Source organism: Oncorhynchus nerka, linkage group LG10 (genome assembly GCF_034236695.1).
Source record: "Oncorhynchus nerka isolate Pitt River linkage group LG10, Oner_Uvic_2.0, whole genome shotgun sequence".
In the NCBI taxonomy this organism is placed as follows: Eukaryota; Metazoa; Chordata; class Actinopteri; order Salmoniformes; family Salmonidae; genus Oncorhynchus; species Oncorhynchus nerka.
Window position 1 is genome coordinate 72,445,947 of NC_088405.1, and position 13,871 is coordinate 72,459,817.

Genomic DNA, 13,871 nt, shown 5'->3' on the forward strand with positions numbered 1-13,871 from the left:
TGGCCCTCGCTACATATTCGTCGCCAGACCCACTGGCTCCAGGTCATCTACAAGTCCATGCTAGGTAAAGCTCCGCCTTATCTCAGTTCACTGGTCACGATGGCAACACCCATCCGTAGCACGCGCTCCAGCAGGTGTATCTCACTGATCATCCCTAAAGCCAACACCTCATTTGGCCGCCTTTCGTTCCAGTTCTCTGCTGCCTGTGACTGGAACGAATTGCAAAAATCGCTGAAGTTGGAGACTTTTATCTCCCTCACCAACTTCAAACATCTGCTATCTGAGCAGCTAACCGATCGCTGCAGCTGTACATAGTCTATTGGTAAATAGCCCACCCATTTTCGCCTACCTCATCCCCATACTGTTTTTATTTATTTACTTTTCTGCTCTTTTGCACACCAATATCTCTACCTGTACATGACCATCTGATCATTTATCACTCCAGTGTTAATCTGCAAAATTGTAATTATTCACCTACCTCATGCCTTTTGCACACAATGTATATAGACTTTTTTTTCCTACTGTGTTATTGACTTGTTAATTGTTTACTCCATGTGTAACTCTGTGTTGTCTGTTCACACTGCTATGCTTTATCTTGGCCAGGTCGCAGTTGCAAATGAGAACTTGTTCTCAACTAGCCTACCTGGTTAAATAAAGGTGAAATAAAAAAATAAATGAAAGATGTCACATATGAAGGAAAATACCTCATAACAGCATTTCCGGCAGTTAAATGTAATAAAACATGTATAAAAAGCAATCTATTCATGTTTTTTTGAAAACTATCATTTATTTGCGAGCACAATAGCTGTACTTTTAGTTCATGGTTGCCTCAGCTTGTTTTTGTGTTGTAACCATTTCTCAACGAGTTCCAAGCATGTGAATGCATCCAATTTCACAAATGGCAATTACCACCTTCCCACTTGGTTATCAACGCAGCATTATGCTGGTTTTCAGTCAGCTCAATTCTCTGATCTTGTGCCAAATTATTAGCAAAATATCTGATCTTATTGGTAAAAACTCCAATTAGTGGCAAAAGATCAGAATTGGGCTGCCTGTATAGCCGCATACAAAAACACACTACACAATTGAAATTTAGGACATCAATCCCATTTAATGTGGCAGATGTTCTTAATGTAAATCATATCCATCAACACTCGAAAAGGCCATAATAATCTGCATGTACAATCATGCATTGTGGTTGAAACAGTTCAAACATCATTTTGATCATGCGTTTCCATATCAGTGGATAAACTGATATTGTATGTATAATTTGGGGAAAGAAAATGTTTACAAAAAACAAAAACAAAATCAATCACAGACATAATCTAACTGAATAGTAAAAGTACAATTAGTACAGTTGTAAAAATAAAAAGGTAAAAATGCAAATACATCCAATCTGTACAGGCATCACACATGAATTTCAGTACATGCATATTCTTATTCATCTTCAGTCAAATTAATATATTGTTCTTATCTTGCCATGAGGCAATCTCTGCATCAAAATAGACTACATCTAATAAATGCTGGCGAGGGGAGTTAAAATTAGGGCTGGTACGTTTAAGCAGAGTGGTAAGGTGAGAAGTCAATAGTAGAGAGTGAGGTCAAACAACAACCAGAAAGGGGCCAAGTCCAAGCCCAAGTAAATTCCTTTCCTGAACTGAACATCACTGCCTTGAAAGGGCAGTCTTGATAGGTTGAAGTGATACCAGTAAAACCTACCCAGTATTTACACCCATCAGTGAACATGGGAAAATTAACCCGGGAGAAGTTATGTTTGGTCCTCAGGAAGACTCTGTTCTTATCCACACCACTGCCATGTTCTTGTCGCTGAGGGCCACCAGGTATCTGAGCTCAGGGTCCATGGCCACACTGTTGATAGGGGGACCTTCCACTGGGCCCTGTCCATTCCTCACAGGTAACGGCCATGCCAGGATCTGCAAAGCCCCAAACTGCTTTAGTAGGTAATCTAATTACATGGAAAACATTCGATGACGCCCAGAATATAATTTCAGTGAGAAATTATGACATAAGACTGACCGGTTGTAGACTAGAGGGAAAGATGAAGGGTGCCATAGCAGAGCCTGTCAATTGCCCACCATGAGTGGCTCAGGGTTTCCGTTAGGAAAATATGGCACCAGACATTTGCCCGGCAGCATTTTAAATTTACCACACATTTGTGAAATTTACCAGACCCATATGCATTGGGTACGTAACCTGATTAGGGCATCCACCCAGCACAGTTAAAAATATATGACAAATAGAAATCGAACTGGTTGGACATCAGAAATATATGAGGTTGAGGGTAGATGAAGGACAGGACTAAAAACAAACAAAATATAACTATTGTAAAATAGATTGTGTCCGTAAAATGTATACAGTATGTATAAGCTGGAAGTAGAAGCCGAAGTGTTGTTGTTCATTAGTTTATTCCAATTATGGGAGGGGTGGTAGGGTTAGTAGAACAATAATAAAAGGAAGATATATATTTTTAAAGATATGTATATATACAGTACCAATCAAAAGTTTGGACACACCCACTCATTCAAGGGTTCTTCTTTATTTTTACTATTTTCTACATTGTAGAATAACAGTGAATACATCAAAACTATGAAATAACACAGGGAATCATGTAGTAACCAAAAAAAAGTTAAACAAATTAACATATACTTGAGATTCTTCAAAGTAGCCACCCTTTCCTTGACGATAGCTTTGCACACTCTTGGTATTCTCTCAACTAGTTTCATGAGGTAGTCACCTGGAATGCATTTCAATTAACACACCTGCCTTGTTAAAAGTTATTTTGTGGAATTTCGTTCCTTCTTAATGCGTTTGAGCCAATCAGTTTTGTTGTGACAAGGTAGGGGGGTATATAGAAGATAGCCCTATTTGGTAAAATACCAAGTCCATATTATGGCAAGAATAGCTCAAATAAGCTAAGTTTGCGCTTAGTGGGACTATCAATTGTTTTTCAACAGGACCATAACCCAACACACCTCCAGGCTGTGTAAGGGCTATTTGACCAAGGAGAGTAATGGAGTGCTGCATCAGATGACCTGGCCTCCACAATCACCCAACCTCAACCCAATTGAGATGGTTTGGGATGAGTTGAACCACAGAGTGAAGGAAAAGCAGCCAACAAGTGCTCAGCATTTGTTGGAACTCCTTCAAGACTGTTGGAAAAGCATTCCTAATGAAGCTGGTTGAGAGAATGCCAAGAGTGCACAAAGCTGTCACGGCAAAGGGTGGCTACTTTGAAGAATCTCAAACATATATATTTTGATTTGTTTAACACTTTTTGGGTACTACATGATTCCATATGTTACTTCATAGTTTTGATGTTTTCACTATTATTCTACAATGTAGAAAGTAGAAAAAATAAAGAAAAACCCTTGAATGAATAGGTGCGTCCAAACTTTTGACTGGTACTGTATATACAACACATATATGGGGGATAGAAAATGATGCAGACAATTACATTGATGGAAGCTACAAACAATCTGCAATTTTAAAGCTGATCTACCACCCCAAAAAAATAAAAAATAAAGGTTTGTGCCTTTGTCTACTAGACAATGAAAGAAAGTTGATAAAACAATTGCCTCCACAGATGGTCTGATTTTGGCTAGGCTATTTTGAAGCAAGGAAAGACATGCCTCATAATATCTATTGAAACCTTCAGGTTTTAAACAATTAAGTATGTTTTCAAAATGCATATTGCCTCCATCTTATTGCAAGGTGGTGTGTGACACGCTGGTGAAGCCTGCTTTCCGTTGCCTATGCATTTGGTATTTGAGATGCTGTAGCATCAGCTCTCGCACTGACTAAGACATTTTCTGCTCAAAGGCTCTCTGTATGCTGTATACGAGATAAAGAATATACATAATGAATATACTGTACACACGTGACAATTTAATTTCACAAAATTGTGCAAATTAACATACAGACAGATAAGCATGACCAGTCAAAAAAATTTCCACCAATTAATAGGCTAAAAAGCATTATTATTTCGCAAAGAGATTTTTTTCTTCTTTTCCCGGACAATTGACTGGTTAACAGAAACACTGGAGTGCCTCAATATTTGGTTCAAGTTAGATGGTGACCATCTTTCCCATTAATTTAAGATTGAGACATATAGCTGGATCTACACAACAGATGGCTAGGACATGGATAATTACCTTGAGTAACCTGTACCCCCGCACAATGATTCAGTACCGGTAACCCTTGTATATAGCCTCGGTATTGTTATTTTGTGTTACTGAATAAACTAAAGGAAAAGTAAATATTTTCTTAACTATATCATGAACTGCATTGTTGGTTAAAGGCTTTTAAGTAAGCATTACACGGTAAGGTTTACTATACCTGTTATATTCGTAGTTTGCGACCAATAAACATTGATTTGATTAATCTCAACAGGAGACCACATTTAAGGTCTGAAAACTTCTGACAAATGTTATTTTGGAGTAAACTATAATTTTAATAAGTCGTTTCACTAATAAGTACCTCTGTGGCAGGAATTGCTTTGCCACTCCTAAAGTTGGCCTTGAGGTCTGTTACATGGTACGTCCACAGTCTCCCTCTTTCGTCACCACACACCACATAGCCTTTACCTAGGAAAGAAGAACATACGCTCTCATTCACATTAAACTGTTTTATACAATAATGGTTTTGATGAAAACAATTTTACTATCTTCTTTCTTAGTCAACGGTTGTGGGGGTAATCCCTTCAATCGTGCCTTTATGTCTGTATTAGAATTTTAAGACTATGGGTTTGATCAATGCCATTTACACATTATGGTCTTGACTGAAAAAGTTGCATGCTGGAACATGCTATGACATGCTGTGTTGTGACATGTTGCCGTGTTGTTGTGACATGCTGTGACTCACTGGGGCAGGTGTTGAGGGACAGGTAGGGGATGTCCGTGCTGGACCACTGCAGCTCCACCAGGATCACAGCACATACCTCCTTCTTCTTCTTCTTCTTATTGAGCCGCTGGGCTCGCGTGTCGTTCCAGCTCCACAGGTAGATCGAGCCCTGCATGTGGCTCTTAGAGGCTGAGAGGGATAGAAAACATGTGGACAAAGTGAGGAGGAGGAAAGGGAAAAAGGGAAAGGAGAGACGTGGAGGGAAACGAGAAGGGGAGGGGTGACTTCCAGGGTTAGCGCTTGTAAATGAACAGGCTCATGCTAGATTTATTCGAATTACATCAAACCCAATATCCCCTTTAGGGATCTATAAAGTTGATTGAATTCCAGTCAAGTCAAATAAAATCTGCCTAAGTCATAAAATACTATCTAATAACAGGGTCAGTGTCAGATCAAAACAGGAGCAGTTGACTCACCGACGACATTGTTTGTGAGGAATCCCAAGCCATCAATGGTGTGGTAGTCATGGTCCTTGTCATACACAGGGAATGTGATCTCCATCTCCTCAGACCTGTAGAGGGAAAAGAAGACCGTGAGTTGACGCTCAGGCAGCAGTCCAACTTTCAATGTCTCTCCATGCAGGCACACACAGACAAAGACAAACTACGGATCCTCACCTTTTCTTGGGGTCTTTGTTGAGCTGGATGTTGTAGCTGTGCAGCCCCTTCTCACAGGCAGCGATGAGGTGTGTGTCTGGGGTGGCAGGGGGTAGGCAGAAGTGCAGGGGTGTGGAGGTGGTCTCCAACACCAACAGCTGACTGTTGGGCCATAAAATGTGTTAACACCAGGGCAGAGACATCAGACATCAAAAACTCTGAGCATAATGACATGGACAAGTGTCCACTTCGTTACCATTGTTATACATTTCGACTCAATACTTGCAAACCAAATTAATTTGCCCACAATATCAACAAAAAACTAATATAAAGCACCGTCAGAGTGGACTCACGTGACTTTGAAATTGTAGTCGCTGTCCACTCCGCCAATGTCCCACAATAATATATTTTTATCGTACGACCCAGCTGGGGGGAAAAAAGAGAACGTTTGAACGAGGGAGCATACATACAACATATCGCATTACATCACACTCATTTAGCATATGGATCTCATTTGGACTTCAGGTCCAGAGTAAAGTGCCACCTCAGCACGTGCAGTTTGGCGCCTTGTGACCCTTCTATTGGAGTATGGAACCTACAACCATGATGTTATGCTCCAACCAACTAAGCTTATGAGACAACAAAATAAAATACACTGAACAAAAATATAAACAACATGTAAAGTGTTGGTCCCATGTTTCATGAGTTGAAATAAAAGATCCCAGAAATGTTTGATACGCACAGAAAGCGTATTTCTCTCAGATTTGTTTACATCCCCGTTGCGAAGCATTTATCCTTTGCCAAATTAATCCAGCCACCTGATAGGTGTGGCATGTCAAGAAGCATATTAAACAGCATGGTCATTACACAGGTGCACCTTGTGCGGAGGACAATAAAAGGTCATTCTAAAATGTGCAGTTGTGTCACACAACACAATTCCACAGATGTCTCAAGTTTGAGGGAGCGTGCAATTGGCATGCTGACTGCTGGAATATCCACCACAGCTGTTAACAGAGAATTTAATGTTCATTACATTACCATAAGCTGCCTCCAACTATGTTTCATAGTCCAACCGGCCTCACAACCGCAGACCACGTGTAACCACGCCAGCCCAGAACCTCCACATCCGGTTACTTCAACTGTGGGATTGTCTGAGACCACCCAGAAACTGTCTCAGGGAAGCTCATCTACATGCTAGTCATCCTCACCAGGATCTTGACCGGACTGCAGTTTCGCTTCAAAACAGACTTCAGTGGGCAAATGCTGACTTTCAATTGCCACTGGCACGCTGGAGAAGTGCTCTTCGCGGACCCAACCTGGGTTAAACTGTACCGGGCAGACGGCAGACAGTGTATGGCACTGTGCTGTTTGCTGATGTCAACGTTGTAAACAGAGTGGGGTTATGATCCAGGCAGGCATAAGATACGGACAACGAACACAATTGAATTTTATCGATCCTGAGGCCCATTAACGTGCCATTAATCCGCTGCTATCAGCTAGTGTTTCAGCATGATAATGCACACCCCATGTCACAAGTATCTGTACACAATTCCTGGAAGCTGAACATTTCCAGGTCCAGGTTGTGAAGGAGATGTGTCGCACTGCATGAGGAAAATGGTGGTCCCAGTCATGTGACATCAAAGATTAGGGCCTAATGAATTTATTTCAATTGACCGATTTCCTTATATGAACTGTAACTCAATCAAATCTTTGAAATTGTTGTATGTTGAGTTTATATTTTTTGATCAGTGTAGAAGATAAACAGGAAGTGGCCACTCACTGAAGAGCAAGTTGCCCTGGCGGGGACTGAAGCAGAGGATGGAGAGGGCTTTGCGGCTGGCTCTGAACTCTCCGTATGCCATGTTGGCTCTGGGGTGAAGCAGTTTCACCAAGCCTCGCTTCCCCCCTGCCGCCAAGATACTGCAGGGTCGCATGCAAACGTTTCCCTTCCGTGACATCAGCACAGTTGACCATGCCAGAGAGAAGAACTCCTGATGGGTAGAATCATAAATTAACATTTTAATCCCCATTATTTCACCATTTATTTTGTTTTCTAACATGGAATGTGCATGATAAACAAGAACATGGTGGGATAAAGTATGATGTTTTCTACCAAGCTAAATTGCCCTATCAGGAAAAACGGTACATGCGCAGAAGCAGGACTGACCTCACCAGGGACCTTATACTTCTTCATAACCAGTCCCGTCTCACAGTCGATCAGGCACACAGACTCTCCTCCACACGTTGCCACAATACGAGTCGCACCATTCACATCTACAACATGACAGGGAGAAGAACACAGGGTTTGCTAGAGCAGATTATTTTTAACACCGTTTCTGTGGAGCTTATCATGATTGCATGTTACTCCAATTTATACTCTCAAATTGCTTATAACCACCCCCCTCCAAAACACATTCAGACAGTCGTGAAGAGGGCATGACAAAGCCTATTCCCCTTCAGGAGACTGAAAGATTTGGCATGGGTCCTGAGATCCTCAAAAGGTTCTACAACTGCACCATCGAGAGCATCTTGACTTGTTTCATCACTGCCTGGTATGGCAACTGCTCGGCCTCCAACCTCAAGGCACTACAGAGGGTAGCGCGTACACCCAGTACATCACTGGAGCCAAGCTTCCTGCCTTCCAGGACCTCTATACCAGGCGGTGTCAGAGGAAGGCCCTAAAAATTGTCAAAGACTCCAGTCACCCTAGTCATAGACTGTTCTTTCTGCTGCCACACAAGAAGCGGTACCGAAGCGCCAAGTCTAGGTCCAAAATGTTTCTTAACAGCTTCTACCCCCAAGCCATAAGACTCCTGAACAGCTAATCAAATGGCTACCCAGACGATTTGGCTAATCACTTTAATAACTCCACCTATATGTACATATTATTACCTAAATTACCTCAACTAACCGGTGCCCCCACACATTGACTCTGTACAGGTACCCCCTGTATATAGCCTTGCTTGTTATTTTACTGCGGCTGTTTAATTATTTGTTACTTTTATTTTCTATCTTATCCATTTTCCCTTGCTTCTTAAAGCATTGTTGGTTAAGGGCTTGTATGTAAGTAAGCATTTCACTGTAAGGTCTACTACACCTGTTGTATTCGGCACATGTGAAAAATAAAATTTGATTTGAGACCCCATTGAAGGACAGGACAGTACTCACCTCCATTGTAGTCTAGCGGGGGCTGGAAGGAACAGGCCCACAGCTGGGTGCTAAAGTCATCAGGGCTGTCCTGTTTACTGTGACACTGCAGGACGTGAAGAGGCTGCAGACTCACTGGCTCCTGTGATGAATGCTAGAGGAGATGGAGGAGAGGATAAGGGGGGTAGAGTGGACAGGGTGGGGGATGTATTAATGTGTGAGTTCCTGTGTTAATCAATGAAAAGCTAATGGCCACATGATGAGCAACCATCAAGTCTCCAGCTAAAGTCACACCGTATCTCTATTGAGCGTAGTACTAGTATGTGCTATACCAAAAACAAACCAAGACTAGAAAATCATACCGGAGACTTGGTGCAGATTACTTTCCCAGGTGTCTCGTTGACCTCTGTGGACCGCTGTTGCCTGGCAGACTTGCGAGTCCGTTTGGCCAGTGGCATGTCTTCTTTGGACTGATGTTGCTTCTCTCTCAGGCCATTCCTGGGGGTCACCAGGAGTTTGGACTGGCCCCTAATGGGGTGGCTGGGATCTGTGCTGCCTTATGGGTCCTTGGCGTGGTGCTGATGGGCCGCTCTGCCTTATGAGGGATGCTTTGCAGACGGCTTGACCCGTGTGGGCTGTCCTCGGCTTGAACACTCGCTCTGGCTATTTTCTGAGGGTTTAGGGTTACGTCGCATTTGACAGCCGAGACGGAACGCTTCCTCTTGGCTGGGAAAGGAAAATTCTGAAAACATGGGGAAAATCTATCTTATCATAAAGGAAAGGTACACAATTAATCTAAAAGCTTTGTAAAAGATCTGTCCATAAACTTGATCTATTTACCATCTATTACAAATAGGATAGGATAAAGTAATCCCTCTCACCCCCCTTAAAAGATTTAGATGCACTACTGTTCCACTGGATGTCATAAGGTGAATGCACCAATTTGTAAGTCGCTCTGGATAAGAGCGTCTGCTAAATGACTTAAATGTAAATGTAAATATTTATGATCCAAACACAGCATTTGGAACATTACCTGCTTAAATAATAACAACCCTTTGAACATAAACTCTATGAAAATAATTCAGAGCAGGATTCTCTGTATAGTAATGAGTATTGAATCCTTACACAGTTCTTCTTTGTATCAGCAGGCTCCTCTGCATCTCTGTACTCTTCATTTGGCTCGGTCAAAGAGCGAAGGTGCTCTTTAGCTATCATCTCCACCTAGAAGCCAGTGATACAATTTCAGAAACCTAAACGGCAATATCAGAAACCAGTGAGAGAATATGCATGGTTCCAGTTGTACCCCAATAAAATAAAATCATTGTCCTTATAAGGAAAAGAGAAATGTAATAAGCAGTTAAAACCTACCCTCCATTTTGTGTAGTCGGTCAGAGAGCTGGGGCCATATTTCACCTTATGACGCACCGCACTGACAAAATCCCTCTCCACAATGGCTAGTTTCTCTGCTGTTCGGTGGTCAGGGAGTGAAAAGCTGGTCTCCCACAGCGCTAACACCTAGAAACCAAAGAATTCAACAGAATTGGTCACTACTTTGTAGCAAATTATACATAACAGTGCTTGTTTGATGAAAGACACAAACGGTTATTAGGTAATGACTATTTTTATCAGTTCATTTTTAAGCAGGTAAACTATAATAAAGTGCAAAGTGTTTAGGAATTAATTTGAACACAGTGGCTCATACCCTCTTCCTGAGGTTCTCACTGTTGGCATAGCGTACGTGGTTGGCTGTATTGCTGATATCCTTCCCATTGTAAAACCTCAACTTGGGCAGGAGGATTATCAGCTTGTAGTTGTCATTGACCTGCGAGACACAAGCATTAGCAATGCGTTCCAATGGGCAGTCATTGTTAGTAAATGGAGATATATGAGAATGACTGACAAATAGCATACTGAAAAGGTGACAGAAATGACAGAATTGGTAAACCAGAAGGTAAACAAAGAAAGAGCTTGAGATTTACAACTCTATGAGAGAAAAACATCATACAATAACAATGACTGAAGGCAGAATTAAAGGAGAAACAAACAGAGCAGTGGATCCTCACAGTGATGTAGAGGTTGTCCTCCATCCTCAGATCCTCCAGGGTGGTCAGTGTGTCCAGAGTGGTGACATCTTCCATCTCATTGTTGGTCAGGTCCAGAGAGCGTAGGGAGGGCAGGACTAGCCCGGAGGGCATCCCCTGAAGTCTGTTCCCAGACAGGTCCAACTGTTCCAGACAGCGAAGGCGAGAAAGCAGGGGGACAGGCAGGTCACTGCTCTTCAGACCGAGCTTGGAGAGACTTTATGGGGAAGCACTGGGTCAGTACTAGCAAGACCAGATAAAATGGTCAAATAGACATGCTTGGCCTACATAACAATTTCTCTAACAAGGTATTCAAGTAGTTTTGCTCTTCCTCAAAAACTGTTCCCATAGGATTGAGACAAAATACATATCCATTAAAACAGACTTAACATGGTCTTCAGACATACATTATGCTGTGACAAAGCCATTCTCCACTCCTAGTTTGATAACATTGCCAAGTCTACAGAGGAACCAGCCTTTACTTACTTTAGTGTCTTTACTTCTTCCAGGTTGGTGTTTTTTGGAGTGCATTTCTCCAGCAGTAGTTTCTCTGATATTTTCCCCATGTCTAAAGGGGAAGATTCCCGGTGTTTGTAATGCTCGCTGTACAAGCAAAGAGTAAAAGTAAGCAGTGTTCAGCTAGTTTGGTCATATATACAGTATATATGGTCGCAGACAGCTAAAGGCGAGACTATTATCTGCAGTAGGCGATCGAAACTTGAATGTGAGAAAACCTACAATGAGTAGAACGATCACGTGGAAGATCGAGCAACATAGATTTGCATCACTGTTTGACGTCTGTACTTTGCAAAAACAATTAGGCGTGACAAAATTGACAAAGGTCGCGCATCCATTAACTGTTGATTAAGTGTTTCTTTTGTTACAACTAACTCGTGTGAAACTTGTCACAAATACTATCGAAAACGATAGCTGCCAGTATTTACGCTCGTGCTACGTTGTCACTCAAGCTCATTGATATTCAAATAATGTCAGGAATTGCGGTTGTAACTATAATTCTGCTTTAATTATGACTAAAGCAGTTAATTAAACTAGATTACTTATATTTAGTAGTATTAAACTATACGTACCAGAGCACAGTAGAACCTCTGTAACTTTCCCTCGAAATAATTGACAAGCCAGTCATATGGGCTTTCATCAACGTTCCATCCGGTAAGAGCCAGAGAGCCGCCATATTGAGTGTGGCAAAGTATATTTAAAAAAAACGATTAAGAACCTTTTTAAACATGACCCTTGCCTTTTGGCATTTGTGGTTTCAGGATGGGTGAAAACGGTGAGAGTAACCAGAAGCGGTCTTGTAATACTTGTTTGTGTTTCTGCTGGCCAGAGGGAGAAGGCGCTCCGGCTTTAAACAAATCGGGGCAATAAATGTGAATTGTTTTGCTCTCAAGAAAAGGGCCCCATTGAAAGGAGTGATTACTGGGGTAGCGGTAAATGTAAAAGTTGACCAACTAAAGGGGAAGATTCCCGGTGTTTGTAATGCTCGTTGTTTGGTGCAACGCAGACAGGGTGGCATGAGTGGTGAAACATTCATTGTCTGTTCTTTTGAGTTTTGATGTTGTCTTTGAACCGACAAAGTGATTCAAAGTGAGTTTTTGCAAGACACAGTTAGAATATATAAGTTATCATGTACGAGCTTTTGTGCCAAATACATTACGTTGTTAAAGGTGTCAAGCTTATGGGCATGTGATAGCAGTGTATAGGAGGGAGATTCATAGGTGTGAGAAGTGTGCAGAAGGGCATAAGACAAAGGAATGTGTAGCATTGGGGAAAGTAGTGGTATGTGTTAATTTTAGGGATGCCCATGGGGTTGGGGATCAGAAATGTCCCGTGCCAGAGGCAGGTTGAGGTTTCCATGGTTAGAGTAGTGCAGAAGTCTAGTTAGCCTGCTAGTTACCTAGAGCTACTTGGAACCCTACTAATTCCACGACTGGTCTATCGACGTCACCGCATGAAAAGGCTAAACAGACTCGCCCCCATCGCGACGTCCCCCAAAGGCTAACTTTCTAGCCCCTGCTATCTGCTTGCTTGCTAACCCGGTCTGTTAACTGCTAGCCCTTGCTAATTGCTTGCTTGCTAACCCGGTCTGCTAACTGCTCGCTTGCTAACCCGAACTGCTAACTGCTAGCTTGACCCGGTCTACTAGCTGCTAGCTTGTTTAGCCCCGGCCTACTAACTGTTATCTTGTTAGCCTGCTAACTGTCTGAATCGCCGTGTCCCCAGCCAGCCCAACCACTTACTGGACCCATATGTTCACTTGGCTACGCATGCCTCTCTATAATATCAATATGCCTTGTCCATTTACTGTCCTGGTTAGTGATTACTGTCTTATTTCACTGTACAATATGCCTTAACCAACCATGTTTTTTTTATCAACTTAATTTTAAAAAATGTAATTCATAATACAAATATCAACTTACATTGCTACATCAAACATGTCTAGCAAACCAAACACAGGTATTAACAATGCTCAAACATACAAAAAATATAAATAAAATACAAAAAAGAAACAATTTAAGTGCAATTATATTCACTCTGAAAATATCTTATTATAATGATTCATGAAGATGTTATTCTTTTTGTTATTCACTAGGGTTAGTGTTTTAATAAGATAATTAAATTCAATCAGAAAAATTGGTAATTTTGGTATAGAATTTTGGAATTTTTGTTTTTGTTTAAAGGATTTGGCAACAAGAATAAATAAAAAAATTAACAATCATTTCAGTGGTTTTGATATCATTGCAATAGTAACATAATTTATGTTAAAATTATAGGCAGTGTTCATATTGGTAAATAAGTACTTTGCAAGGTTTTCCCAAAATTCAGACACAAATTTACATTCAAAGAACAAGTGAGACAAGATTCTCACCTTTTTCACAGAAAACGCAGATATCAATAGCCACAAATTTGGACATCATAGAATTACATGGATATATCTTATGCAAAATGTTGAAGTGCACTTCCTTAACTTTGTTTGGTATACAGTATTTGTAAGGTCTTAACCATGCATTTTTCCAGACAATGTCAGGAATAAGCATGTGCCAGAAGAATTTTCCTCTCGGTGTAAGTTGGTTTTGTGAATGAAGAATTTGTCTTATATATTTATTAC

At 41.3% G+C, this 13,871-nt stretch overlaps 1 protein-coding gene across 1 annotated transcript; it reads right to left on the reverse strand.

The window, feature by feature from the left end:
* Positions 1-1,085: 1,085 nt before the first annotated feature.
* Positions 1,086-11,936, reverse strand: lrwd1 (leucine-rich repeats and WD repeat domain containing 1). The gene is given in 17 exon segments (XM_029671254.2): positions 1,086-1,934; positions 4,498-4,604; positions 4,882-5,049; positions 5,337-5,431; positions 5,538-5,678; positions 5,870-5,942; positions 7,297-7,507; positions 7,684-7,790; positions 8,685-8,817; positions 9,026-9,198; positions 9,201-9,405; positions 9,789-9,884; positions 10,032-10,178; positions 10,366-10,485; positions 10,727-10,961; positions 11,231-11,347; positions 11,833-11,936. Coding segments are annotated over 17 exon segments (2,385 nt in total). The 3' UTR covers positions 1,086-1,781.
* Positions 11,937-13,871: the final 1,935 nt, after the last annotated feature.